Source organism: Polyodon spathula, chromosome 2, assembly GCF_017654505.1.
Source record: "Polyodon spathula isolate WHYD16114869_AA chromosome 2, ASM1765450v1, whole genome shotgun sequence".
Taxonomy (NCBI): Eukaryota; Metazoa; Chordata; class Actinopteri; order Acipenseriformes; family Polyodontidae; genus Polyodon; species Polyodon spathula.
Genome location: NC_054535.1, coordinates 45578475 through 45604840, shown reverse-complemented (window position 1 = coordinate 45604840; position 26366 = coordinate 45578475). Strand labels below are relative to the sequence as shown.

The 26366-nt window shown below is 38.2% G+C and overlaps 1 protein-coding gene across 1 annotated transcript in view; it reads left to right on the top strand.

The window, feature by feature from the left end:
• Nucleotides 1-25860, top strand: part of LOC121326658 (probable E3 ubiquitin-protein ligase HERC3) — a 48434-nt gene extending 22574 nt beyond the window's left edge. The window contains 6 exon segments of the mRNA XM_041270003.1: nt 19020-19147; nt 19531-19622; nt 19624-19657; nt 21576-21736; nt 23311-23377; nt 25479-25860. Coding sequence (XP_041125937.1) covers nt 19020-19147; nt 19531-19622; nt 19624-19657; nt 21576-21736; nt 23311-23377; nt 25479-25556 — 560 coding nt within the window. The 3' untranslated portion in view covers nt 25557-25860.
• Nucleotides 25861-26366: the final 506 nt, after the last annotated feature.

The following is a 26366-nucleotide window of genomic DNA, read 5'->3' as shown; positions in this document are numbered from 1 at the left end:
TGCACCTTGTAAGAGGAGGTGCAAAGTTTTTGGAAGGTCAGCGATTGTCCAAGTGCAAGGCAAAATCCTTACATCTCATTATAGGTTTGCGCTCACTTAGTATTCCACCAATTCCATGTTCTTTTCTTAATTTTAATGCACTCTAATATTATTTAGATAGATTAATGATAGCAAAGTGCTAATTTGATAGCGGGGGCAGAGTGGCAGTTGAAAACCAGTGTTACATACACTGTAAAAAAAAAAAACTGTTGATTTTATGGTAAAAAAAACCTGGGTTGCCAGTAATATACCGTATCAAAAACAGTATCACAGTACATATTACGGTAAGACTTTCTTGATAACAGTCATTTGTACAGTAAAAAATGTTATCTGGTGAGCGAATTACCATATAAATAATGTTATTACAGTAAAACCGTGTAAAAATAGTATAATACTTCATATTTTTACATACATTAGGGTAATCTTTTTTAGAGATTTAAAAAACATACATTTACAGTAAAATATCATAAAAACACATGATTAGTAAAGTTCAGCAAATTAACTTTTAATAAAAAGAGTTTATATGCGTTACAGAGCCGCCACAGCAGCAGCAAGTTTCAACCAGCAATAATCGCGCCTCGGATTTACTTCCTAGGCTACGATACTGCCAGCATTGAACTCAGCAGAGAACGGAGATACAAATAAAGAGAACAGAAGGCTAGCCCACTCCAAGATCTGACCTACCACATTAAAAAGTACACTTACATGCTGAATACAGTAATTACGCGGCCTTTCTCTTGAAAAACATACCCAGCTTAGAATGCACGATGTTTTCATCTTGCTATCACTTCACACTTTTTACCACTTGCCGGTTTGGGTCGGGTTGCAGGTTTTATTAAAGCAAGTCGGGTCGGGTCGCAGGTAAGAAGACAAGAAGACGTTGCTGCAGCGGGTTGCGGTTTCGGGTCGGATCCTATAGTAGTGGGTCCGGGTCGGAAGCAGGCTGTAATTTTTTTTTTTTTTTTTTTTTTTTTAAACAATCTTCAATTGTTCTGATAAAGTTCTTGAAACTTGATTGGTAACCAAATTGACTACGTTGTCTCCATTGCCTATTGACATTATTTCTTTTTTAATTTGTAAAAAACAATTTTAATATTACTTTGAAGATTTCAATATAATTCTCAATAACGGTCTCTATATTTTATTCAGATATTCTTACACTGCTGTATGTCCCGACTCTGCTTACTCGTGCTTGGACTCCTACATAACAAGGGGCAGGTCTTTGACTCGCCCATTGGTTAAACCTACTCAAGACCTTCAGCCGAGGCAGAGAATACCTTCAACTGTTTAAGGTCTACCTCCACTCTCTTATGATTGGATTGCTGCAGAAGAAAGGCTGATCTTCTATTGATTGATTTTATTTTATGTAAAAAATATAAAATTCTGCACGATTAAATTGTAAAATTAATATTTATAGGTTAAATATCTTATCTATATATATATATATATATAATATATATATATAATATAATATTATACCCACTTGTGAACCCGGTATTATTTCCCATACCCAGCACGTGGAAATTAAAACCTGTTCTTTAAATGAACCTTTTACTTTAAAAATGTGACACAGAAATTAAAACTTGGATTTTTCAGTGCTTAGGTGTACTTTTACTACAACCAAAAAGTAAACAAACAAAACCTAGCACTCAAGAGCACTGACTACACACACAGCAGGTCCCTGACTGACTGGCAGGACAGATAAGCTGTTTACCTGTTGTAGAAACAAAACACGGGACAATACTTACACCGTGACTGCTCGGACCCAGAGTACTCCTATGTCCTTCTACTCAGCAGCCTAGAGCAGACTCCCTTTCAACCTTAATTAGCAATAACATCCAGGTAACAAACATTCTTAGGGTTGCAGGCCCCCTGTCCTGCTACATCCGTTACTATATATATTGTGAGCCAGCTCACAAGTTTACCACCAGGAGTCGTTCATGACAGGCTTGGTATGAGCCCACAGAGCTTGCCAGGAATGATCAGATGGACCTGTGGGCAGCAGACATGCCTGCCATGATGTCAAGGAGTTAACGGACCGACAGGCTGCAGGTGTGGTTAGGTAGGCAATTAGGGTTGGACTATTGTTAGGCTATCATTGGCCTTAATTGGCCCACACCTGTAGCCTGTAACGGCCAAATGCCTGGCTGGTAAAAGAGAGCATGTGCCGCTAGTCTGGGTTTTTTTTTGTTTGTTTGTTTGCCTGCCTGCCTGAGAACTTCTGAGGATTATCTACAATAAGATCGGAACGGGATAACGTGGTGGTCCTTTGCATCTGCAATTCCCTGTTCTCTGCGGGGGCTATGAGGAACGGCCTGTCCACTGCTGAGATTCGCAAAGGGACTGGACTGCAGAATAAGGGTAGGAGAAGGGTTCCTAAAGAAGAAACCCAAAACCCAGGTGGAATTACCTATTCACTAACTGGACAGGGTTATTGGTCCGGTTGGTTTACATCAGCAATTTTGCTTTGGTGGTTTGGTTTTTGTTTGAAACCTTGTTTGAACTGTTTACTTTCTTTTGGACATTGCAATATAAGAGCCAGCTGTATAGAATACTGGAATAAAGACTTGCTTTGTTTTGGAAACTACTGTCTGTTTTCTTCGTGTGCACCTACCCGCTCACAATATATATATACCAGTGCCTTTCAAAAGTATTCAGACTCTAGACCAATTCTCTCATATTACCGAATTACAAATGTTACATTGAAATTTCGTTCTGTTTGATATTTTATTTTTAAACACTGAAACTCAGAATCAATTATTGTAAGGTGACGTTGGGTTTTATGTTGGGAAATATTTCTAAGAAAAATAAAAAAACTGAAATATCCTGCTTGCATAAGTATTCAACCCCTGTGCTGTGGAAGCTCCCAGTTTGCACCGATGAAAGAAATTGCTCTAACGAGGACACAATTACCTTACCATTGGCCTCCACCTGTGAACCATTAAAGTTGCTGTCACATGTTCTGGATAAAAACCCCACTGTTGAAGGATCATTGGTAAAGCTGTGAATCTGAAGGAAAATAAAGACCAAAGAGCATTCTACAGAAGTTAGAGATAAAGTAATACAAATGCATAGATTAGGGAAAGGGTACAAAATAATATCCAAGTGTTTGGATATCCCAGTGAGCACAGTTGGATCAATAATCAGGAAGTGGAAGCTGCATCACACCACCCATGCACTGCCAAGAAAAGGCCGTCCCTCAAAACTCAACGCTCAAACAAGAAGGAGACTTGTGAGAGAAGCCAAAGAGAGGCCAACAATCACTTTGAAGGAGCTACAGAGTTCAGTGGCTGGGAGTGGAGTAATGGTGCACCAGTCAACCATATCAAGAGCTCTGCATAACGCTGGCCTGTATGGGAGGGTGGCAAGAAAGAAGCTGTTACTCAAAAAGTACCATCTGAAAGCACGTCTGGAGTTTGCCAAAAAGCATGAGAGTGACCCAGCTGCGATGTTGGAAAAGGTTTTGTGGTCAGATGAGACTAAGAGAGAGCTTTTTGGCCAAAACTCAAAGTGCTATATGTGGCGCAAACCTAACACTGCCCATGCCTCAAGACAAACCATGCTGTGGGGATGCTTCTCATCAGCAGGGACTGGGCATCTTGTTACAATTGAAGGAAGAATGGATGGAGCAAAATACAGGAAAATACTGCAAGAGAATCTGCTTCAGTCCACTAAAAAGCTGAAGCTTGGGAGAAAATTCACCTTTCAGCAGGACAATGATCCCAAGCACAAGGCCAAAGCAACATTGGAGTGGCTCAAGAACAAAAAGGTGAATGTCCTACAGTGGCCCAGTCAAAGTCCTGATCTCAATCCCATTGAGAATCTGTGGCACTCTTTGAAAATTGCGGTCCACAAGCGTCGTCCAACCAACTTGAACAACCTGGAGCAAATCTGCCAAGAAGAATGGGCCAAAATCACTCTGACACTGTGTACAAAGCTGGTACATCCTTACCCCAAAAGACTTAAAAGCTGTTATTGCAGTGAAAGGTAGCTCTACCAAATATTAATGTGTGGGGGTTGAATACTTATGCAAGCAAGATATTTCAGTTTTTTATTTTTTTTAAATATTTCACAACATAAAACCAATGTCACTTTACAATAACTGATTTTGGGTTTAAGTGTTTTAAAATAAAATATCGAACAGAACGAAATTTCAATGTACCATTTGTAATTCAGTAATATGAGAGAATTGGTCAGGGGTCTGAATACTTTTGCAAGGAACTGTATGTGTGTGTGTGTATGTATATATATATATATATATATATATATATATATATATATACACACATACATATATATATATATTATCACACACACATATAGGGTAGTGCTGGGTGTGCGCAACTGGGATCCTTCGTTCACAACCAATACGCCTGGTTTCGACACTGGGAGCCTTCGTTCTGAAGCAATACCCCTCTCGAGTGGACGCGAGATCAGAACTAAAAAAAAGTTGGAGGAATTTTGAATGGGTTTATTAAATAACTAAATATGTAAATAAATAAATAAAATCTTCCCAATGATTCTTTTGATTAAAAAACAAACAAAAAAAAAAGATAGTTACCTATATTGGCAGGCTGAGTTTCACACGAAAGTAAAGCGAATGTGTTTATTCATTAGTTACATTTGTCTATTGGATTTTGTCAGAATTATTTTGTTTACCTATATAGTGCTTAAGCGCATATATTTTCATTGTATTGTGGAGGAGTATGTTTGCAAGAAGTTATTTGTGTGTTAATTAACTTTGTTTCTATAATTCATGAGGCCTATTGAGTGGATATATGCACATTTTATTACAGTAGGCTACATTTAAAACGTAGTGTATTGTTACCGGTACTAGATCAAAATACGCAGCAGCGATCTGCGTGGAGTTCGTCAACTCCTGGACACTGTCACTGCTTTGGAAACCAGTGACAAGCGATCAGAAAGCAGATTTAACCGTCGCCTGCAAGGATTATATTCTTCATTAAAATCAGCACAGTAACTTGACATGGGATACAATTACAAATTGTCAGTCGTGTAAATGAAAAGGCTCCAGTAATGATAATGCTTTGTTGTAGTTTATTGTTGGGATAAGTAAATACATTATTCCAGCTGTTTATGGGATAAGGTAATCTTCAGTGGATTTGTATTTAAATTTCCAGGCAGTAAGGCAACTAATGGGATACTTCAAATTAAACCAATCAGATTCTCATTTACAAAGCAAGATCTGTTTATGTGCTTGGACAAAGAGCAGATGTGAATCTGTTAATGATATAGAAGCATCGCATATGCAGAGATAACAATTGTACTCCAGAAATATATTTTACATTTAAACTGGGGCTTTCCCATATTTCTGGATCGCACAAAAAATAAACAAATAAACATCCGTCGTATGTTGCACCAACATTACTGCGCATGACTGATTTGTTATGTTAGTCTAGAGTCACACACATGTTGAGGTGTCCGTTAATATTTGAACCGCTTTTTTTCCTCAGATTTATAAATGTTGTGAAAATAAATCTGTTTTTAAATATGTACATTCAGTTATAATTTATAAATATATTACAAGTTTTAACATTTAGCTAAATATTTAACTGGCCAGCTAAATCTGGAGTTTGTATGCAAATGAGCTCCGCCTGCTTTGTGCTTTCACGCAATTTGATTGGCCTTATAATGTGAAATCTACATATTCCTCCAATTAGTATTACAAGAGCCAATCAAATCGCGTGAAAGCACAAAGCAGACGGATCTCATTTGCATACAAACTCCAGATTTAGCTGGCCAGTTAAATATTTAGCTAAATGTTAAATCATGTAATTAGATTTATAGATTATATCTGAATGTACATATTTAAAAACATTTATTTTCACAACATTTATAAATCTGGGAAAAAATACAAAATTTAAGTTAAATCTGGAAAAAAAATATTAACCCTTTTCTTTAAACGGCTCTTCATAAAAAGTTGTCCGTAAGCCCACCCGTCATTACAGCCAGTGTCCCTCAGCAGCAGCACATCAGAAATACAACCCATTCATAAACTTGCTCAGCGTCAGCGTCAGCTGGGCCGTTCTGTCTAATTTCGTCCTGCGAGAAAATGACTCGTTATCATATTGTATTATTGTTGGCATTCTTTTTACTGTGCATCTCCCAGCACTCACCTACGAGAAAGACATTTTGTATCTTCGGTTAATGAAGGGCAAACAGAAGGAGAGACGCTGTTAGACTGAGCTCAATATGACTGCGCTTCAAGGAATTTTCAGTCGCTCGTGTTCACTGGCAGTGTCCCTGATTTTTCCGTCTGTGAGCACCATGCTAACTCAAAAGCGTTTAAGAAGGAAGAAGAGCTATCTAAAGCAGCAGCGAAGTGTTTGGATTTACCTAATGTTCAGGTAAGCAATGGCTTGTCAACAATTCGTCCTCGGCAATAATAATAATATTAATCTGAACTTACAGTTGTCAAGTACTGCAGAAAGGACGAGATTCGACAGAGTTAAATTGAATTTTGAGAGAACAGGTTTAAAATTGCAATACTTAAAATGCAATGGTGCAGTACACATTATGATCCTTTCATGTCTTCAGTGTATATAAATTGCAAATTTATAGAGACATTTCAATGACTGTTGCTGTTTTGTAATTTAGTGTTCACGCTCCATTGCCTGAAGTTTTTATTTCGAGTTTTGTTTTTTCCAAAGCTGCGTTGCTTGTACAAGTTTTGTAACCGCGGTTAGCAAACTACAGTTGCGCAGACACTGCAGCTCGAACAACCCATTTGACCACTATCGTTGTCAAACTCCAGCCATGGATACATCTTCAACCAATCTTTTTTTAAACTTTCCCTTCATTGACATCGCTTATTTGTGCTGTTGTGTCACTAAGGCTATATCTAGCCTCTAATCCAATCTATGGTGTGTGACTAGTTTAGTAAAGAGAACCAACAACAACAAAAAAAAAAACCCACCCTGAATATTTATTTTTTTACCAAATTACCTTTTGGAAAAGTGATCTATTTTATTTTTGTAACAATTAGTTTGTGAATCACTCAGAAAACATTGATTTGTATTTATTTGAATTACTATTTCACCATCATAACAGGCTCACTGTATTTTTTTTTTTTTTATTATTATTTTATGAATGAGTATGAAATCACTTTGGTGCCCTTGGGTTGGATTTATGTTTTGCCTTTCTGCCCTCTGGAACTGCCTTGGTGACCCCGAATCTTCACGCCAAACAAAGGCAACAATGCTTTGCCCTTCATGACCTTAACTTCATGCCCAGAGTATGTATAGACTGTATTCTTGTAATTCTTTGACTTATTTAATGTATTTAGGATCCCCTTGCTACACAGATAAGCCTGAACAGTATGCCATTAGAAGAATTTACTGTGGTGGTAACCATAATTTTTTGATGTTCAAAATGTGAGGGAAGAGTAAAAGATTCAAACATTTAACTTACATTAGCATTTTCTCAAGCAATTCCTATCAGTTTTCATTTGTGACAATACCCGCGTTTGCACATCTCAAGCAATTCAACAGACAACTTTTGAAAATACCTTATACTACCACCAGGTGGTAGTATAGCACTAGCTACAAAATTTAAATGTTCCTGCATGAAAACAAGTGTATGTAAACACACACCATTATGTATTTGCTGACAACAAGAATTAATCGAAGTGTGCCTGTCTTGCTAGTACCTTAAATAATGTTTCGAATGGCATAGGGACTTCTAATATTTTTATGCATTAATGTTAACAGAATTCTGTTGCCCCTGAAGATTTCCATGTTGTTCATTTTACAAAGAGTATCTCAGTAATAAACAATGACAATTTAAACTTGTGGCAAAAGAAGCCGACAGAGAATATTGATTCCGGTGCTATCAAGCACGTTTACATAACTGTAAATAGAAGATATTCATCTTGCTTTTGCTTGTTGTTTTTTATTTTCTAAATAATTTGTAATACTTTTGTAAAGTCCCAGTCTTTACAAAATTGACAAGGTCATGTTTTAGACTAAAGATGGTATGCACAAGACTCTTTTATATTAACATGAAAGTCAAACTGTAGTTTAGCTGTAATATGAAATAGTCACGTATAGTTTACTGTGGTAAAATATATAGGTTAGATATATGATTCAAGGAAATACTGTAGGGAACCACCTCTGCTGGGAACTCAGCAAGAGGAGGGGGGGAGGCGAGGCAAAAAGGTTGTTAATGGTTATATACATAAAAAAAATAAATAGCTAGTGTACTATGTTGGTATTTGATGGTTAAGTTAGATCGTCACGATTCAATGAATACATTTCTTGTTCAAATTTCATTTTAGCAATTATAATCCTGCTTTCTTCTACTGCATGTTGGAATGCGGGTTTTCTTGATCAAAGGAAAGTAGCGATGTTAAGTGTCTTTCTGTGGATTCTTGTTGCCATGTTGTTTAATTTGCGTAATTTCTGGTATTTTAAGACCAGCATCAGAGCAAGTGCATGGAAAGTTCAGTTCAAGCATTGTTAGTTCTCTGAGTGAGGTTCATGGAAGTGCAGTGTTTACAAATGCCAAGTTCTAATCCTGCTTCTGTGGTTGTGTCTGAAAGCTGTTGTACTGTACTTAGGTACTGGACACAACAGTGAGTGGCTAAAGAGGAAAGCTCATTTATTCACTTTTACTGTTGGATTTTGTTGTGCAAGGTAGTCTACAGATTACATGGTAGCAGAGGAATTGAGTCAAAGTCTGGATGTGAGGTCCAGTATGAACCTCCTTGGATCTGAAGTACTGCATTGACCTTGGGACCAGGGTGGCAGACTTCCTATTATGTGCTACTTTGGAAAAACTGTACAGTTTAAAGCTCACAAAAAGTAAATGAGTTTTAGACTGGTTAATTGGTGCTTTAGAAACTGCGATGTTATAACGACGCAGGTGACTTTGAGACTGGACAGTCAGACAAAAAACAAAAATGCTACTCAACACGTTTGAAATTGAGCACTGTTGAATTTGACGAAATACATGTTAATCGCAATGCTGAAAAAACAGCACATGACTGGAGACGAACGAACTTAGCAGACAAACTTAAAATGGCGAAAGAAAAACGAGCTGATATAGAAAAGGAAAGTGTTTATGGCCTGATGCAGAAAATATTTTGAATAGAGTACTTTGAGTGACTAATATATACTGTAACTTGTTCTACATGTCAGTGCAATGCAGTGATATGCTTGTAAAGTATGTGTGTGGTTTTGGTTCTCATTAACAAAACAAAATGATCGTATGCAGCAGGAACTATTGTAAGTGTGGTTTTGTAAAGAAATGTTCAGTAAAGAATGAAAAAAACTGCTGAATGGCGATTCTGTGACTTAACAGAAAATGATTTACAAAACAATGAAAAAAACTTGTGGTATGAACTTCAAAAAATTCTCTTATTTATGTTATTTACTTATGCTGTATCAGCTATATTTAAACAAAATACTGTAGCCATAGATATTTGCTAACAAAATATTTGGCAAATCTCACCCATAATTCCAGAAGTGTTGGCGACCTGTCACACTGGTAATAGTATATTACTTAATTATATGTACAGCACTAAGATGTTTGTGACAAATGTTTAACGTTTCTTTTTTCCATGTATGAAAAATGTATAATCAAAGTCTTGCAAATATTTATGGTTACAGTATATAAAGTCCGATTTAATATCTAGCCTTACCTCTCATTATTTTGACTGACTCGTATATTAAATATGTACTGCTGACTCGCTCTTAGTGGAAAATATAATGCCCCTCAGGAAGACTGCTGTTACCGTCAGGGTGCAATGCCCCCTGTCAGTAACAACAGTCTTCCCTCAGGTCAATAAACCGTTAATCCTCCATGATCAACCTCTTCTGCAACATTAGTTTATTATTAAACAGAGAAGATTAGTTCAGATATTGCAGATCCTACCAAAGATTTCCTGCACTCTTGTATAACTCGGTGCTATAAAACAAAAACCCAGAAATGAAAAATATACAAAACCATTTGAAACACTGTACTGTACAGTCATTCCCTAGCGTATTTCTATCTGTGCTGATTGAAAACAAAAAAATACTTGGGACTTAGGCTAGACATTTTCAGAGATGCAGAATCACAATTGCTCATTGTTTAACGGTAGTTTCATAGAATGACTTAAATTTACTAAATACAGCAGACTAGACTACTCTGTGGTTTCCTTCACAAAACAAATGGAGGCAAACTTTATTTAATTATTTAAGCGATCACCAGCAACAAATCACCTGACAGCGTTTTGAATAAACTTGATGAACACAAAAAAAACAACATGATTTACCAAAAATATATTTTTTAAAAGTAGTGCAACATACTGAAATTTAGCTGGCTGTATGCACTCAAACTATTAAAAAAAAAAAAAAAAAGTTACCGATAATCAACCCTTCAAAAAACAAGCTACGAACTGCAGGTCAGTAGAATAATTAAATACGGTCCTGTATTACGCCACAACAGGAAGTAGACTACAGAGTCTACTTAGATTAAACCGAAAGAACCTGGACAACCACAAATGTTTTCCAAGACAACCGCATTACTCAAGTAATACTGAGGAAACCCTTAGCAACACAAACTAGTTCTTCATAAAATAAGGATAAAAACTTTATTTTTTATTTAACGGATCTATATTCTAATAGCTCTCCTTCAGGTTCCAATGCATAGATAAGTTTAACATTTTCACTCAGTTGTAATTTTTATACTATGTTCATCATACTGTATATGCTGTGTGGAGTATTATATATGTTTCGCTAGCATGTTTTGCAGTTAGAAATAAAAAGTCAACCTTAACGTCAGGAAATGGAACGTTAAGGTTGCACTTAATGACGCCAGCAATGACTAATCACATGGCAAATGCTCCACCATGACTGCCCAGAACGACATTAACAAAATAATAACCTTTGCAGAGTTTCAGTGATGTCATCATAAGCTAGGAGGCCTTCAGTTTACAGCCACAGAACCTGTAACTCACTGAAGTACATCTTATTTTTTATAATACCTGGATATTAGTATATGTTAAAAAAAGACAATATAAAGGCGTATTTGCTAAGGTCAGAGGTCAAATCTAATCGTCTAGAGGAATATGTCTTTTGTTTTTGTAATTAAATTTAACATGAATGTTCACATAACTAATCACATAACAAATGCTGTACCGAGACTGGCCATATGGACATTACACTGGGAAAAAAAAAAAAAATCTGTGCTGGACTGTAGCGTAGCTATAATGTTTCTTGGCATACGTGCCAACGTAGACACAATCAGACAAAACAAGTACACTTTCATTGTGCTCACTGTCACTCTGGTCACGCTTTGCACTGTTGTTTATATAGTCAAAGTATCAGTCAAAAGTTTGAGTACGCTTGCTGGAAACTAGGTTTTTTTTTCATAATTGACAATGTTTTACGTCGTATATGTTTCTGTAAATACTTGAAAATGAAAACACATGTTACAATATACAAAACAAAACATAAGGAGTGTCAAAGCAATGTTCAAGAAAATTGAAAATTGTCTCTAAATCTTGGATTACTCAAAATAGCCACCCTTTGCCTTAATAACAGCCTCACAAACACGAGGCATTCGGTTAACAAGTTTCAGCAGGAAGTCACCTGACATGTCTTCCCAGCTCTTCTGCAGCAATTCCCAGAGATGTAGGGCACTTGTGGGTAGCTTTGCTTTGACTCTTCTGTCCAGTTCGCCCCATACAAGTTCTATGGGATTGAGGTCTGGAGACTGGGCAGGCCAGGTCATTAGATTGACTTGTCCTTCACTTTCCTTCTTTGCCAGATAGTTCTTGCACAACTTTGAGGTGTGTTTTGGGTCATTATCTTGCTGAAGAATGAAGGACTGTCCAACTAGCCGTAATCCTGATGGAATGGCATGCCTCTGAAGTATGCTATGATAGCCATGCTGGTTGAGCTTGCCATGAACTTGGTAAAGATCACCAACTCTGTCACCAGCAAAGCAACCCCAGACCATGACACTGCCTCCTCCATGTTTGACAGGGGGAGCCACACATGCAGAAGTCATGCGCTCACCCTCTCTGCATCTTACAAATACTCGGCGGTTGGACCCAAATATTCCAAATTTTGACTCATCAGTCCATAAGACCGACTTCCACTCCTCAAACGTCCAGTTTCTGTGTTTTTTGGCCCAGGCAAGTCTCTTCCATTTATTCTGCACTCTTAAGAATTGTTTCTTTGCAGCAATTCTTCCAGTTAGGCCAGCTTCACGCAATCTCCTCTGAACAGTTGATGTTGAAACATCTGTACTTGTAGTAGCATTTAGCTGAGCTTGTATTTCAGGGGCAGTAAGTCGCCGGTTTCTCAGACTTGTGACTCGAATGAACTTGTTCTCTGATTCTGAGGTCACCCTTGGCCTGCCTGACCTTGTTCGGTCCTCATGAGTGCCAGTTTCTTCAAATCGTTTGGTCTTGGCCACAGCAGTTACAGACACTTGCAAAGTTCTTGCGATTTGTCTTAAAGATTGACCTTCATTTCTTAAAGTAATTACATATGTCTTTTTTCTTTGCTTAACTGAGCGTATTTTGCCATATTCTGCACCCTTACATTCAGGAATGACAAACTTGTGCCTATTCTACCTATATTTAGGGTAATCATGAACCCTCACCTGTTAACAATAATTGGTGACAAAAGATTAATTAGGTAACATGCTAGTTAACTCAGAGAACATCTGACAAAGACACTTTTATACTTAGGCCAGTGTTCTAACACCGTGTTATACACATTTCAGACTTTTAACTGACTTGGGCTTCAGACTGAAATCCCCTTCCTTTGGGTGACCGTTTCATTGAAATTGACAAGATGTACATTTTTGAATGCAATTCACTTGTGATTATCAGCTTATATAAGTACAATTATCATATAATGAAATATTAAGTGTTTATAGACAAGTTTATACAGTTAAAAGCATAGATAATCATGAAAAACCTGGTTTCAAGCAGGTGTACTCAAACCTTTGACTGGTACTGTAGGTGTTGCATAGTTACTACCATTACTTCCAAAGCAAAAGTTGGCACACTTGCCACTGTGCAATATGGCATTGCCACATATCTATCCAAAACCATCGGTTTAACAAATGCGTTTCAATGTGAATATCACTCAGTAAGATGAATGCTTTTTTTTTTTTTTTTTTTTTTTTTCTTAGAACAGTGCCATAAAGAATGAGGACCAAACTGTGCTTCTTTGTCTTGTTATTGTCGTATGATTTCCTAAGAACAGCTAATGGCACGGTATTTTGCATTCCAATAAACACACCCAGGTAATGACCGTCTGGGAAGTCTTGGTGGAGCATTTGTCTTGTGATTAGTCATTGCTGATGATGATCAGTGATCAAGGACATACAAGTGAATCTTCACAAAATTCAGGTCAGGCCATCGTCTCAATCCAGAAGAGAATCAGCAGGGAGTAGTTCAAAGAAAACAAGGAGAGGAAAGAGGAAGATGACGATGGTACATGCCAACGCAAAGAGTCATCACCAGGAGTCAGACGTACCGGTAATCAACTTCTGACTATACATTAACTAAGAAACAACAAGCAGTTTGGAGCAAGGCTCGCTTTTTTGTACCCACTAATAGACTGAATGCTTTTAATCTAAAAACTGTTACAAGTTCTTTAGACAATTGCATTAAAAAATATTTTGCAACAAAATGTACAGATGTACTTGAATGTATTCCCTTGAATAAATTTAAGAAAAAATCCACTTCTTTCCGGTAGGAGTTCCAAATCCTACTTTTTCCAAACTGGTAGAAAAAGAGATGAATGTGTGTGGCAATTTGGCCGGTGACTGTGAACAGGTGTAGAGGTGATGCGGTGCAAAAGCAACCGCAAACAGTTGTAATCCGGTAGGAAAGTGGTTTTAATTGTAATCCGGGTCTGGTGACCAACAAAAGAAAAACGCTCCGGCAATACACAACAATGTGTAATGCGCGGAGCCAAACAAACGGGTTTACAGTCCCAAACAATAAGCGTTAACCGCCCCACAGTACTAAAACACGGTCACCAGTCCCGGGTGCATGTAGTAGTGCTCGTGGTGGGTGGTAACACGTTATTTGGTGACAGTTCGTGCTGTGCAGTTCCGGCTTGTGCTGGCCCAAAAGCGACAGCTCCGGAACGAGTTTAGCCGTCTAGTGATACAATAAACAAGACAATTACTAACACTCAAAACATACACTCATGAATATTCCTCGGCAGTTTCTACTGCAGCTCTCAGTCCTTCCAGGTTTACGTATACAACCCAAGCGAAGGAAAAGATTAGCGTTTCTCTGGCCCCCTTTATGCTACCCCGCATGATCCCTTGGTAAACGATTCCAGCTGCGTCTATAACTTGCAGCTGCTACCTCGTTTACCTTCCAGGTCAATACATTCCTGCAACAGGGTCTCGCTTCCATCCAGGCTGACCGACTTCCCGACCTCAGAAACGAACTGTCATGCCAGCCCGTCCAGATACTTTTCTTTTTGCTATTTTGCACCCTCACAGGTCGAGAAGGTTGGAAAGAGAGGCCATTAAAGAACTACAAGAAAATAAGACGATTGTTGTTAAATCTGCTGATAAAGATGGCTTCATTGTTATTCAAAATGCAAATGATTATGTCACTGAAGTGCTTAGACAGTGAAACAGTAAAGATTATTATGAGCCCCTGTCCACAAATCCAATAACGCTTCTCAAACAGGAGAGAAATGTGGGTTTATTTATTTATTTATTTATTTATTTATTTATTTTGATCGAGCCAATGCTAGTAACTTGATAACACAAAATCAATATGATTTTCTTAAGATAGAATATCCAATAATGCCAGTGTTCTATATATTACCAAAAATACGAAAGAACCCTTTGAAACCACCAGGAAGGCCAATAGTTTCAGGCAAAAATTCAATTTCGGAACCTTTAAGTCAATTCATTGATTATTTCATTAAAGAAACTGCAAAAAAAATACCATCTTCTCTCTGATACAAGAGAGGTTATCAAATTACTAGTCCAATACACTGTTGTATCTTTTCTGGTTACATTTGACATGGAAAGCCTATAAAGCAATATACCACACAAAGACACAAATTAGAGCCTCTGTCATATTTTCTATTAAAAAAACAGTTACCAGTTTATTTTTTGTTGGAACTAACTGCATTTGTATTAAGATTATTTTTATTATTTTATGTTTAACAATAAGTTTTACTTACAAACTCAGGGCACAGCAATGGGGTCGTCTTTTGTGCCCAACTATGCGCATTTATACATGGGCTACTGGGAAAACTTGTTCATTAATAACAGGGCATCTTATCTTTCTTTGCAAAACGTATTGTGTCCGATCTTCGGTCTTCGCGCAATCCCCTCGCTAAATTTGTGCCTTGCAAAAAAATTTTTGGCACAAAATGAGAGATATTCCAAAATGACAGAAAGCAGTTGCAAGACATTGAAATACAGCAGTTTTTTGAGCAATTCGCAAATCTGTTTATGCCTTGCAAAACTGTTTGCGCATTCACTACCAATATAGCAACTGCACACAACAGCCAAGTGAGAATGCAGAATGATGGACAGGCACCATTAGCAATGGCATTACCCCGACAAGCTGCTATCATTGGTGTCACCACAGTATGTACTGCAGTATGACAGCAGACTGTATGACGGGGGTTGGGGTTCTGTACTATTGTACCCAACTCCAGAGTGGACTGTTACTCTGACACTATTTGAGCCAGCGGTGCACAGTTGTTTGAACTAACGGTGCGCAGTTGTTGGAACTAGCGTATCGCAATTATCACGCAGATATTGGTATATTCAGACAAATGAGGGCTTTCACCCAATTCAAATTTGATTGTGCTATGTGCATATTGAATGTCCACCTAGAATATATTTGCATCTCATGTTTCTATTTACCGATGCATTACCATATGCTAATAGGACCGTATTGAAGGAACAGAAGGAAGGCAGTGTACAATGGACAGAGTTGGATGCATGTTTCCAAACTCGTCTGTTGGGCACGGGAATACACTATAAACGTCACTATGATGTGCACATGTTATATATGTTATGGAAACAAAAAAGAGGCTTATTGCTTGTATGTTTTTGCTGCAAATTGACTGGTGATGCAGTATATAGGTTTGCATCAGCATCAACTGTAGGTAAACTGGACTCGCTATATCATGCAGCATCGAGGTACAATACAAATACAAGATTTAATACTCATCATTGTATATAGTACGATTGGTAGGCTGGACTTCTTTGGCTTTACACAGATTGAAGCACTGGTGTATTCCGGTATATAAGGCTATTCAATGTAAATTATATGAATATACTTATTTAAATGAATACCTTGTAGCTTCCCATAGTAACCATAGCCTCAGATCTCATTCTTTTTTGCATTTTAAAATCCCAAATGTGTGTACTGAGGCTGGTAAAAGATCCTTATTATGCTTATTATGCCCCATGGTACTGGAATGAGTTCCAGTCCAAACTAAAGCTGCAGACCCAGTTGTCTTTGTTGCAATTTAAGAGTAAACTGCATGATTTCGTGACTGAGAGTTGTAATAGTTTTAAATAGTTAACAATTCAGTGATTTCAGCTCATGGAAATCCTTGCTGGTGTTGTGTGTCTATTTCATTGTTTTAAATACGACAGGGAGATTATCTTTTTCTCTTTGACTTTATTTTCTTTATGCAATGACAGACATTTTACAACCAAACCTAAAATCCCAGTTATTGATCTTAACGGTTGTTATTCGAGACTTAGATGAAGCCCCCATATTCCAGATTATTAGAATGGGTGAATGTGACGGAGATATAGTTCTGGTTCGAAATCTCCCTCCTGACCTGTGAAGGCACGAAATAACGAAAGGGAAAGTCTTTGGATGGGCTGGCCTGACAGTTCATTTCCAAGGTCGGGAAGTCGGTCAGCCTGGGTGAAGGCGAGACTCCGTTGCAGGAATGTATTGACCTGGAAGGTAAACGAGGTAGCAGCTGCAGTCGTTTACTAAGGAGTCATGCATGATAGCATAAAGGGGCTGGAGAATCATTCATCTTTTCCTTTGCTAGTATTGGGATTCGAGGAACTGGAAGGACTGGGAGATTGTCCCAAAAGAAACATATAAAAGAGTTTGTGTGTTGGTAACTGTCAATGTTTTTCTGCTCGCTAGACAGCTAGCACGTATCCAGAGCTGTCGCTGTGGGCCTGCACCAAACCGCATCATCACTGCACTTCACTCACTCTCTGTAATTATTAGCACCCAGCACGAGCACTGCAGCACACACCCAGCACGAGCACTGCAGCACACACCCAGCACGAGCACTGCAGCACACACCCAGCACGAGCACTGCAGCACACACCCAGCACGAGCACTGCAGCACACACCCAGCACGAGCACTGCAGCACACACCCAGCACGAGCACTGCAGCACACACCCAGCACGAGCACTGCAGCACACACCCAGCACGAGCACTGCAGCACACACCCAGCACGAGCACTGCAGCACACACCCAGCACGAGCACTGCAGCACACACCCAGCACGAGCACTACAGCACACACCCAGCACGAGCACTACAGCACACACCCAGCACGAGCACTACAGCACACACCCAGGCTGGTGACCGTGTTTTGTATTATTGTGGCGCAGTTAAAAGAATGTTTATTATTATTTGGTTGTGCAGAACCATTTACAAAATTCCCTCTGTGCTTTACACATAGGTGTATGTTGCAGGAGGTTTATTGTTTGGTTGCCAGAGTACAAAAAAATAAAGCCCTTTTTCTAACTGCATTATAATTGCCTGCCTGTGGTTATTTCTGCACTGCATCACCTGTGCACCTGTACACAATCAGCAGCCACTTTGCCACAGTAAAGCACTTTATTGTTTAAAGTATTTTTCAGCATTTTTTGTGTTTCAGTCCAGGGTTACCTTTCTTGTACATTGTTCTGTTCAATTCAAAGGAACCCAAAACAGAAGTAAAGTTATAATAAGCATCACGGCAAAACTAATGGAATTTAATTTCTTAGGTATTATGATGTGTTTGTAGAAAACAAAACTGAGACTGAGTATGGGACGTACAGTAGGTGTTTCCTTCAGGTGTCTGTATGTGTTCATTAAGTAGATTTTTGTTATCCCCCACTATGCATGCCTGTGTGAACATCTGTACTGTACAGTTTATCAAGATAACAGTTTTACATGTATCAGGTGCCCACTTGAAGACACCGGAGATGTACCCTACTTGGCTCAATCCAGACGGTTGTCATGCTGATGCACTGGGGCGACCGCAATGTGATTGATCCCTGGAGCCAGCATCGCAGCCGTTGTGTTTGCTGATGCGCAGGGGAGGCAAGATAAGCTGATCCCTGGAGCCAGCATTACACTTCAGCCATCAACACCAGACAGAAGGGTATCTACATCATCAGATGGAAGGAAACTCAGATGGATCACATTAGTTTACTGTAAAGCTACGTCTTAGTTGGTGCATATCTTGGCGAGAGCCGAGTTCAAATCAGCAGGAAGTTTTAACATCTACCCTCATGTAATGGAAATCATTACAGTTGTGGTTCTGTATCAGCAATGTATGTCCCAGTTACATTTTTACATATACAAAATTTAGAAGTAGGTCATAGTGATCTGTTGTATTTACAGTGGCACAGGATGTATGTGTCGGTACTTGTTTATTTTAATCAAGTAAAATTTCGGACAGTCCACCCAAAAAAAAATATACAGTATTTGCATGTGAAGAGATGACAATATTTGGTAGATTACACTATATTTAGCATCCTTTAGAAACTGCTGCTTTGTGGAGCAACTACAGATGTTAACATTTTTTAGGACATTGCTAGAAGTTTAGCACATTTCGAAAGCATTGCTAACTTTTAAGGATCAGGCCCCTTCTCTGCCTGTAGCAGTTTCAGTCTAGCTGTTATCTGGCGCATGTCACTGTGGTCGGCTTGCTCTTCTTTGCAGCAAACAGTTTTGAAAGCCTCTTGATTCCCCAGCTCTCCTGTTCTCACCAGATTTTGAGGCCATGTGGATCTATGTGATTCTGTATGAGTGCCCTGTTCTTAATGACTCCAAGTATTACATCACACTAACAGTTCCTTTGGCCATGGCAATACTTTGTTTGGACAAAAACGCTAGCAAAGTACTTGGTATGTCTTAAATTTCATTTTTATTATTGTGGAAATGTGCAGCACTTCAATTTCAACTGATACAAAGGTAAAATGACTATCTCCATATTTTGCACATTGTAAAGCCAATAAATATTTTTTTTCTATGGCACGTCTAAACGCAATTAGTTATTTTTTACTTGGAGCCCCCATCACGATCACCGTAATAGCGAGAATTATAAATCAGCCAGTCACAGCGAAGTATTTGCGAAGTCTACATCTGTCGGATGGTCTGCCACACTTCTATTTTTATATATCTAACACTTTCTTTTTACTTTTTACTTTTTTTCTTTTTACTGGATGTTTTTCCAGGACAGGGCTACCTGCCTGTTGATGTGTTGTTCATGTCTGGTTCCAGGTGGTTTTTGATGGAGAGGAAGGAGAGCTTGCGAAGGAGTTCTTCCTCTTGCTTCTCAAAGAGCTGCTGGACCCGGTCTATGGAATGTTCACACAAAGAATCAAACCACCTCTGGTTTTCAGAGAAAGTAAGTTAACCCTTTGGAAAAATCATACCTTCCTCTGGATTGACAAGCTAATATCTGGAGTTGGTTGGCCATCTGTCCAGTGAATGAAAGAAGTTGCACTTGGTAAGAAAAAAATGGTAAAGAACACTAATTAATGAACAAAGAGAAGTACAGTTTATATACACTGTACAAAACATTAGGAACACTTGCTCTTTCCATGAAATAGACTGACAAGGTGAATCCAGGTGAAAGCTATGGTCCCTTATTGATGTAACCTGTTAAATCCACTTCAGTCAGTGTAGATGACAGGGAGACTGCTTAAAGAAGGATTTTTAAGCCTTGACACAATTGAGACATGGTTTATGTATGTGTACCATTCAGAGGGTAAATGGGCAAGACAAAAGATTTAAGTGCCTTTGAACGGGGTATGGTAGTAGGTGCCAGGCACGCCAGTTTGAGTGTGTCAAGGACTGCAACGCTGCTGGATTTTTCACGCACAACAGTTTCCTGTGTTTATCAAGGATGCCCCACCACCCATTCAGCCAACGGCAGGCCAGTGGTTGAAAATGGCTCATTGATGAAAGAGGCTAAAGGAGGCTGACATGAATTGTGCAGAGCAACAGACAGGCTACAGTTAGTCAACTGACAGTCCAGTACAACATTGGTGCCGAAAGACCCATAAGGAATGCACAACTCGTCGTACCTTGACACAAATGGGGTGTGGCAGCCAACGACCTAACAGAGTTCCACTACTTTCAGCAAAACACAAGAAACTGTGGTTGCAGTGGGCTAAGGAATGAAAACACTGGACGCTGGAGGATTGGAAAAACATTGCCTGGTCTGATGAATCCCAGTTCCTGCTGTTTCACGCTGATGGGAGGACTAGGGTATGAAGAAAACCAGGTGAGTACATGCATCCATCTTGCCGCTTGTCAACATTGCAGGCTGGTGGTGGTGGTGTGATGGTGTGGGGTGTGTTTTCATGGCACATATTGGGCCCCTTGATAAAAGTGGAGCAATGTTTGAATGCCACAGGATATCTGAACATCATTGCCAATCAGGTGCATCCCTTCATGGCAGCAGTGTATCCATCTGCTAATGGATTTTTTCAGCAGGATAATGCCCCATGCCACAAGGCTAGGATTGTCCAGGAATGGTTCCATGAACATGACAATAAATTCAGCTTACTGCAGGGGCCTGCCCAGTCACCAGATCTCAATCCAAGTGAGCATCTGTGGAATGAGATGGAACGAGCCAACTTGACTCAACTGTGGGAAGCATTGGAGTCAACATGGGCCAGCATCCCTGTGGAACGCTTTCGACACCTTGTAGAGTCCATGCCCCGACAAATTGAAGCTGTTCTCAGGGCAAAAGGGGGTGCAACTCAATATTAGGAAGGTGTTCCTAATGTTTTTTACACTCAGTGTAATATATATATATATATATATATATATATATATATATATATATATATATATATATATATATATATATAACATAATTTAAAACAGAGAATTTATATTGTAGTTCAATATTGAGACATTATACAGTCCTATTTATTTTAATGTAGCACACACACACCCTGTTTAAATGTTAGGCTATTCCTGTGCACCATAGAGGATGCTGTAGATGATGTCTATGAGTACTAACTACTTAATATGGTCACCGTTCATCACCACCATCATTAAAAATAGCAGAATGCAGCCTTTTGACAGGGAGAGACACGTACTGATTTTCTTCAATATAAACTGAACTAAAATAGCTGTAGTATTTTCAATGTATGTGGCAAAATAGAGTATCTACTATCTAGCGTCTGTCATATTTTAATTCTAATCTTAACTAAAAGAAAACAATTTATTTTCGGTTGTGTTGTGTGATATGTGCCTTTTTATTTTGTTCATGATTTGATGCTGATGCTCTGTTTAAATCGCTCTGTCAGTGTTTTGTAGAACCCAACTGGTTCCACCTGATTGGTATAACATGTGGTCTGATGATATATAACTCCCCTGTGGTGGACCTGCACTTCCCCTTGGCCCTCTACAAGAAGGGTGTGCAGCCTACTCTGCTGGACTTAAACGAACTGTTCCCGACTGAGGGAAAGTATGTAACACCAGCAATGAATGCATTACCTACTGTGATTCTGCAATTGATGCAGCTAATTACCAGTGCATTTTTCTGGACAGTGCAATTCTGAACTGTATGTAGGTCAGGCCATTTAGTATTGAACATCCCCTGTGGGAAATGAAAGAGACAGCTACAGTGGAAGTTCCAATATATCTGCCCTAGTTTGCTCAGGGCCTTCTGAGAATTGCAATTCATTCAAAGGGTTGCTCATCACAGAGGAGCAGATAGCAGCGGAAAAGCTCCACACTATGTCAGTGATGGGATTTCAAACACTGATTAACTGTAGTTACAAGATCAAAATAGCTCACATTTACTTAGTGCTTGGAAGATTATGAGTAATTCAGCACTGCTGATTGTGCACTTGTTTTCGCTTTGTCACAGCGAAGGTGGTGTTGATGATTCAGCTAATAGCCACTGGGATGATTTAGTTGGTGTGTCCTTGTATGCAAAACAGAACCAGGGCCTTCGAAATCTGCTAACAGAGAGGATCTCAGCTCAAGAAAAACTTCCTTGCCAGTTTATGTAACACTGGTTATGTAATTTGTTCCCCGCTGTGGCTGAATGAAATAGGCAGTGCTTCTTGTTGAGTTATTTGCAAATGGGTGAAGGCAGTTGAAGTAACCCTTAATTGACTGACTGACTGACTCAAGGATCTGCATTATAACTTTAATAAATAAGATGCATTGATCCAACCATTTTATTTTCCTGCTTTAACTGGTCCACCGACAGGTTGCCGTACCTGATATTATTTTGGAGATTATTGAATTCCTCCAGTGATTTGTTTCAGTAATGGCTCAGTCATTAGATCATGAGTTAAATAACTTGTAACGGTATATTCGGATAGCTAAATGATAGATTTAAGCACAACTGAAAGCACAACGTGTCTGGAGTTATGGGTACTCCTGTCATACTTGGTATTCACATTGATAACCACTAGTTATTCATGGTGAACTTCTTTTGATTTCTGCTTACACTTATAAACAAACAAAAAGAGAGGCATTCGGGTCACTCATTTCTATAATGTAATAACAAATCTTATTCACAGAGGTGTTGCTTAGTTCCCAACTGGAAAAAAACACACACTTCATGCAATCATGGGCTATAACTGGGCTTGCAGTAAGTGTTTGGATCCACACTTCTAAGATGACTGATCATATTGCCAGCTGACATGTGCGATTTGAAATCGGAAGCTCCACATTTCACTGGGATTAGTTCAGGTCCCTTCCTCACAGCTGGCACATGAACACAGCCCACTGATTCACAAGCAGCAGCCTCTAGAGGAAGCCAGGATGAATGATAAACAGATGCCCTGCCATTTACTTTAAAAGGTGATGTGTGATTTAAAGAAGGGACATGTTTGGATGCTTTGCTGATCCTCTTGGAATAGTTTGACATCAGCTTCAAGATGTTTTTATCCTGGAGTCAATCTCAAATATTAGAAGTTTGACTAACCAGTGTAAAATGGCTCGCACAGTAAAATGCCATTTCCAACAAGTTCTGCATGTGCTTGATAAATAATGTATGTGTTCTGTTTGTCATTTGCTTTGCAGGAGTCTTCAGCAGCTCCTTGATCACCCTGGAGATGATGTAGAAGAGACCTTCGACCTGAATTTCTCAGTTAAGTGTCATTTCATTGTTAGATTAAGTTATTTGTAGGTTGAATGTACATCTGATGCCCAGCCTCTGGAAACGTTTTTTACTATTACCGTGCTTTTCATGGTAATGGTACCTGTAATGTGTTTTTTATACTTTGTTGTTACTTGCATAACTTGTTGATGTCTTGAACTACTACATAGTTTGTGATAATGGTAATGATACCTGCAATGTGTATATTGTAGGGCAGTTAACGTCTGCGATTTAACGTTACATGACTTTCTATGCAAAAGGCAGACTGCACTCATTTTGTTGCATGTATTCCAAAATGGTTCCGCAGGGAATGAATTACGGTATGCTAAGAGCGTCAGAACAGAGGAGTGCAATTTATCGTGCATTAAAAAAAAAAATCAAAATAAATTAACACTGCATTATGGAGCAAAGTACTATAAATATAATACTGTGATAGTATTTACAATTAAGGACAATGTAACCGTTACTCAATTAATGCTTTGTTAGATTTAGTTTTCAATAAGAATACTTTTTTTTTTTTTTTAAATGACAATGAAAAACATCAGTAAAGGATACTCTTAAAGGAAACTGATAAGAAAATGTACAGTATCATTTTAAATGCATTAAGGTGTGTAATAAACTGACTCCATTGTGATTCAGCAGTTGGTTCAAACAATTTAACAGCAAATGCTGGGATTTTTCTGAGTAATTCTGTGTAAATATAAAACTATAAAGAGGCAACAATATTAATACAGAAATAGGATAACAGTTTTTTTTTTAATAATAATAATAATAATAATAAACATGTCACTTGTACAGCAGTCTTTATGCAAGCATTCCAATATATAATGATTGCTTCTGATTCCAATAAAAACTGCTAAAACACCCTGATACAACCCCCCCCCCTCCCCCCCAAAAAAAGCAATCGCTATATAGCCAAAAAAACAATGGAAATGGTTACAAAATTCACGTTGACTTTACCCCTTTCCCATTTAAAAAAAAAAAAAAAAACTAAACTAACAAAAAAAACTACTACGACTACAAAAAAAATTAATAATACCTATATCGATCACACCAAACGCGTCGTGTCCAAGCGTCAGCGAAAATAGTTACAGTCAGAAGTCGGATATCAGTTATATATATGTGTGTGTGTGTGTGTATGTAACAAATTAATGCACTTATCTGTCACACGCGATTTATGACCCTTTCACCAGTTTTCTGATGCAAAGCCCATCTCTTCAATGTAACAGTTTATTTGAATATCTGTCACGGCCTGCGTTTTTTTTTTTTTTTTTTTTTTTTTTCCTCAAAGCCAAAACAAAGCGAGGAGACAAGCTACTGCAGTGTAACAGTTAATCATTAAACAGTTTTAAATACTGTGATGTATTATTTTTAATCTGATCTTTTTAGTTGCTTTTGTGCATTTTCATTTGCAAGTGAACTGTGGCATCAGGGCCTTATCGAGCACTATATTCTGCAATTTTGAATACTGACTTTGGATACTGTTTTTTTTTTTTTTTTTTTTTTGTCAATTTACACAAAACTTGAAAATAGCTAAAAATAAGCACTGAAAAATGTAATTAATAAAAAACGAAAAACAGAAGCCCTATATATAATCCAGCTACAAATAAACAGACCCAAACAAATAAGTTTTCAAACTGAATTTAAAAGATTCAATTGCGCTAGCATTCCTGATATGAATCTGGAGTAAGTTCCAAAGACGAGGGGCGTTATAACTAAATACCCTGGCTCCGACAGAGTTCAAACTAATTTTGGGGACTATCAGAAGATTATCATTTTCTGATCTCCAGGAACGACCAGGGACAAATGGGGTCAGCAGATCTTGAAGATAAGAAGGTCCAAGAACATGTAAGGCCTTATATGTAATAAGAAGAAAAACTTAATAATACTAATAATAATAGTAATAATAGTAATGGCATCAGTAATAAAACAAACTTGCATGGATGCAGTAATTGTATCAATGAAATATGCTATTTAAAAGCAAGATTAACTAAGATTCAGATTTTTCATTGTAATTGTTTGATAGCCCTAGTATATTGTGGTACCTATAACATTGGAAAGGTGTTCTGTATGTATTTTTCCCACAAAACAGGTTGCTAGAGAGAACTATGGACTGACAGAGGTTAAGGAGCTGATGCCTGGAGGAGCAAGTCAGACAGGTGTGTTCTAGGTTTCCTGGCAATTGACTGAAATACACTACAGCAAAAATCAGTAACACATATCCTATTTTATGGAAACCGTTTGATAAAATTCCCTTTTTAATACATTTTTGCACTATCTAAATAATTGCAACTTTCTGGGTTCCGAAAAATATAGCACTACACATCCCCACATGTTGCAACAACTGTTTTAATAACGCACCTGTAATTTTCTTTCACTTATAACTTTACAGTGTTTCAAAGCTCTTTTCAAAATGGCCACTGTAGTGCACTGTGTAAATATTATTGCCCACACTGTCAAACAGTTAACACAGCAATAGTGATCCATGATGTGGTACCGAACAGAAAAGCCCAAGCATTTGTTGTTTATTTAAAAAAAAAAAAAAAAAAATCACTCTTCTGCAGTGATTTAGAGGACAGATCTCAAACCCCAGTGCACCAGAGTGGCCATTTTGAAAATAACTTTGAAGTTGTAAGTGTACAAAGTTGTCAGCATGTTAACAATGAAAAGAGAAATTGCAGGTACATTATTTAAACAGTTGTAGAATCAGGTGGGGAGCATGGAACGCTGTATTTTTCAGAACCCCGCTACTTGCTCTAATTTTAGTCTTATTACTCATCCGTGCATCAGTGCCTCGTTCCCTAGTTCTGTAAGTTGCTCTTACTGTGCAACATAGCAAGCTGGCAACACAACAGTTAATCCAGTTTATCCAGGTTTGTACATAAAGTAATTTAAAATCATTTATGGTCTATAGAACTGGGTAATTTGCCGAATTTATTAAAACTTCAGAAATATTATATTCGACTGTATTATTTGCTGC